Source organism: Haliotis cracherodii, unplaced genomic scaffold (assembly GCF_022045235.1).
Source record: "Haliotis cracherodii isolate W230 unplaced genomic scaffold, xgHalCrac1.p SCAF_2, whole genome shotgun sequence".
Lineage (NCBI taxonomy): Eukaryota > Metazoa > Mollusca > Gastropoda > Lepetellida > Haliotidae > Haliotis > Haliotis cracherodii.
The window spans coordinates 40,541,944-40,546,207 of NW_027266275.1; the positions used below are offsets into that span (position 1 = coordinate 40,541,944).

At 36.9% G+C, this 4,264-nt stretch overlaps 1 protein-coding gene across 1 annotated transcript; it reads right to left on the bottom strand.

Moving 5' to 3' along the window:
• Positions 1-2,687: 2,687 nt before the first annotated feature.
• Positions 2,688-3,838, bottom strand: LOC139468337 (uncharacterized). Its single transcript, XM_071250241.1, has 3 exons — positions 3,805-3,838; positions 3,466-3,539; positions 2,688-3,008 (listed from the first exon to the last, which is right to left on the bottom strand). The coding sequence occupies exons 1-3, from the start codon at positions 3,836-3,838 to the stop codon at positions 2,688-2,690; spliced, it is 429 nt and encodes a 142-aa protein (XP_071106342.1).
• Between the last annotated feature and the right edge of the window lie 426 nt (positions 3,839-4,264).

The following is a 4,264-nucleotide window of genomic DNA, read 5'->3' on the forward strand; positions in this document are numbered from 1 at the left end:
ATTCACTGTCTACAGATCGTTCCGGTGAAGGTAATGTTTTGGCGGAATTAAACATCATTTTACTGGACTTATTCCGCTGGTCGTTACGTATTCCCTTTTTATTTTCTGTCAGTAGTAAGTGAAATAAAAACAACAGAATTTACCTAATTACGTACGAGTAAACATTAATAAGCTATTTCTTCAGTGTCTTCATTGATGAATATAAAGAGAATCTCACCCGAGTGTCTTTTGATATCAAATATATCAACACGAGTTTATAAGGTGGAAAAACTCAAGAGGATTGCCGAGGATTTCTTCCACTTTTATCAACGATAAAGACACGTAAAAAAACACGAGGGCGAGATTTTATTTATCATCCAATATCATTTTTTAATCAAAATACGCGGGGGAAAATCAGTGATTTTTAAAAGCGATATCTATAATGTAGATATCGTTTGATCTCGCCCAAGCGAAAATCTCCCGTAGGAACCAGGGTTTTTTTTTACGATAAACAGTTTAAAATGCAAAAGAGTCAAGGCTGGAGTATGCCGCTTAATTCCCACTAAGCAAATTGTTACCATTAACTGGCTGCTTGTAATAGACGACTAACTGGATCGGGTGGACAGTCTTGGTTGATTGCATGATATTGTACCTCGATGGCACGGACCATTGTTGATAAAAACAATATTAATACTTTTTATTTATATCAGGACTCAACTATGTACAGGCCGAATATTGCCAGCTGCGATATTGTAGATATGTACTGCACCGCTGTAACTTTCCAATATCTGCTGGTCACAAAAACATAGCTTCGAATCCCTCCCATAGCTTTGTACCCACTATGTCCCATTTACCCCTATACCAACTATTTCTATTGAAAAGGTATTTCGTCAAAAGCTACGGTTCGGAAAACACATCACATCGATATTTCTCAATGTTTGTTGTGTTCTTTAAATATATCTAGTTACAGAGACTGGGGCAGTAAACACGGTCGTGTTTTATGCTTGTGATTCCTGCAGTGTCAAAACTTCAAACATAGCTGTCATATTGACAATGCCATTTTCGTCCATTCCTCGGTCATTTTTTGCATGAATCATTTAATTTGATATTGTGCAATGAAATAACAATTTATTATTTGCTATATATTTGACCCAACTTGCACCTTGACCTTGTGGCTGCCAACATTACCATGGAAGTTATGATGAACTCGCAATCTCATTACATCTTAGTTCTCGTTCAGCGGTAGTGTTATACCCCCATTTTCTAAGCCATTTACACCATGAAAAACAAATCGTACTTTGTTTGAAAATGTAAAATTTACAGCCTCTGTCAAAGTACACATTGAAGTATGTTATGGTCATTTTTATACCCCCATTTTCCAAGCCATTTACACCACGTACAAAATAATCGTATTTTGTTTGAAAATGTAAAATTTACTGCTTAGCCAAGAGAGAAAAAAGGTAATGTTGCAACTTTTCTGCTGCGGGTGTGCCCCCAAACATTGCTGACATCATAGTTCAACCTGAGCCAATGTTCAAGTTTCCATACAGATAATCTTGCTCCTATTTCATAATGGTCAGTTGGTTGCAGTGTTCTAGGCGTGAAGTGTCAGCTAGCAAAGTGTCAGAGCTTTGTGTGAGGTAATATTATTATAACCAATATCACATCACATATATTCATTTAAAACCAGTTGGATAAAATTACTAATATTGAACCTATAGATTGTAGCAACCAAAGTTGGCCACCACATCTGTTACAGAACATGTGGATTTACACTGGCTGAGTGGTGTAAGGTTTAGTAAAAGGGAGGGTACTCTCATTTGAAACATGAAAGTCAAGGTCGTAAGTTATTGCTAAGAGCGACTCATTTCTGATATGTGTAATGAATGTTCGAAAATTAGTATCTCGTCAATGAAATCATGTAGGCAGTCATCTGGTGTAGAACACAATTCTCACCATTTTAGGGTATAAATTTAGGGGCTAACATGCAATTACAAGGGAAACAAACACACCAGAACGTAAAACAACATTTATGAAAAATATAAAATCTAGAATCACAAAAAGGGTCATGAAAATATTCATTCATATAAGATAATTTAATTTTGCACTATTCAAATAGTCTAAATAGGTATCTGGTGTTCTTTTGGAACAGTCTACAGAAAATATTTAGTCATTTTAGTGCTGTAAAAGTTCCACTAGTTTTGAGCCACAAGAAATGTCCATTTAGTACAGAGTGAACAATCTCTTGATGAAGCCGAATACACTGGAGCAGCATACTGTCACAAATGACTGTGGTGGCCTTATTTCTTTGCCCTTTTCTTTTTGTAATCCAATCATTGTAGCTTGTATCACTATGCAGTCTACTTTATTACATTTATTGTACTTGGCCATTGGCAGCAAGATTATACATAATACTGTATTGTAATGATCGTATAATCTTTTTCCCCATCCCATTTGTATATCCTGAGTAACTTGCAAATAAGAATTGAATCACACACACTAGAACAGAAAATAACTTTTATGAATATAATAACAAAACTTTGAACAAAAAATCAGATTCATGGACATATTTACTGATATTAGATAATTTCACTTTGCTTCAATCGAAAGGCCAAAACTTCAAATAGTCAAAATAGGTATATAGTGTTCTTTTCATTTTCATTATATTGCAAATGTTCAACTTGTGTTGAGTCACATGAAATGTCCATTTAGTACAGAGTGAACAATCTCTTGATGAAGCTGAATATACTGGAGCTGCAGCATGCTGTCACAAATGACTGTGGGGGCGTTATTTCTTCCAGGTGGCTCATGTCAATGAGGACATATGTGTCTGGCTTTATGTGCTTCTCTGGCTTTACATGCTTCACTGGCTTTACGTGCTGTACTGCAAATGGCTCTGTTGGATCTCCCAAGTCTATCTCGGGGATGTCTTGCTCCAAGTTCATGGAGGAACCACACAGTGACGGAAGGGCAGGGTTGGGGAGAGGGGCCTGGGTTATGGGCAGGGAATCAACTTCAGCAGTTGAGAGCTTAGAGAGGAAAGAGAAAGAGCATGTAGATGGTTTTCAGGATAAGTTAAGCAGACAAAAGTGTAATATATTGTTAATGTAATATGGGGGTGAATCATAATCAGTTGATTCCAACCAATCTATGTGCACTTGTTTTTATCATGATTTTAGATTCCTAAGACCTTTTTCTGACCTTTTGAATGAAAATGCCAAATTTTAATTTCTTTGCATTTTAATTTCAGTAAGTGTCTTTTGTTAGTTTTCTAATTCAGTGAATCTATGGTTCAACTCAAAAACTGATATATACCATTAACAATTTCTTACAGCTGAGTAAGGAGACTATAAAAAATGATATTATGATTCCCTGTTCTATGTTCTATGTTAAGGCATTACCCCCCTTTTACACGAACTTAGTGCGATGAAACAACAAACAAACAAAATTTTACACAAACACACAAAAATGCCCTAGATGACCTACTGGGAGAGGAACAGGAAGGTCGGAGAGGGAGGCAGCAATGGTAGGTCGTCGAGATTTTCTTAACTCTTCCTGAGCTGCCCAAGGAAATGAAGCATGAACAAATGGTGCATAAATCGTATGCCTCACTTTCAAGGCAAATCAGAAAATTAAATTAACAGATAAAATAAAGTTGACTCTATGCCTTGAAATGAAATTGAGTAACATATTACGTGTGGGAAGTTATCCAGAATTTTAAGACCTAGGAAAATCGCGTTTGATCAACGGGCATAAATCCTCCGGATCCAAAGCCAGATGTATCAGAAGACCAAATACTAAATCCGCCATCCTAAAATATGATACCTTGATGAAAGACGCTTGCCACACTCGTGAACATGGTGCTGACCTTGCGAGCGAAGTGTGTAACAAATCGCAAATTAAGAGAGGAGACTTGACGTTTGCAACAGTGATGCTAAAACAAAAATGGCGTCGTTTACAGACAAATGTCACCATGGAGACGTTCTCGCGAGATCACAACGTATTTTGATGAACTGTTATCTTGTGTGCTCTACGCATGACGCCATCCGGTCTGCTTCACACATTTTACCTATGTGGGAATCGAACCTGATCTATTTCTGTCTCAAGTGATTTCATTCATGACAGATAACCAACCCATTATACTAGATCTGCACATTCCTACTCCAAACAAATCAAATTTAGAAAGCCGAATCGGGGATTGAGATTTTGAGCTTTTAATCTCTTAGTTGGAAAGCTGGAATATTACGAGAGCGATGTTGAGGGTTTGACGCTTCAGTCATTACGT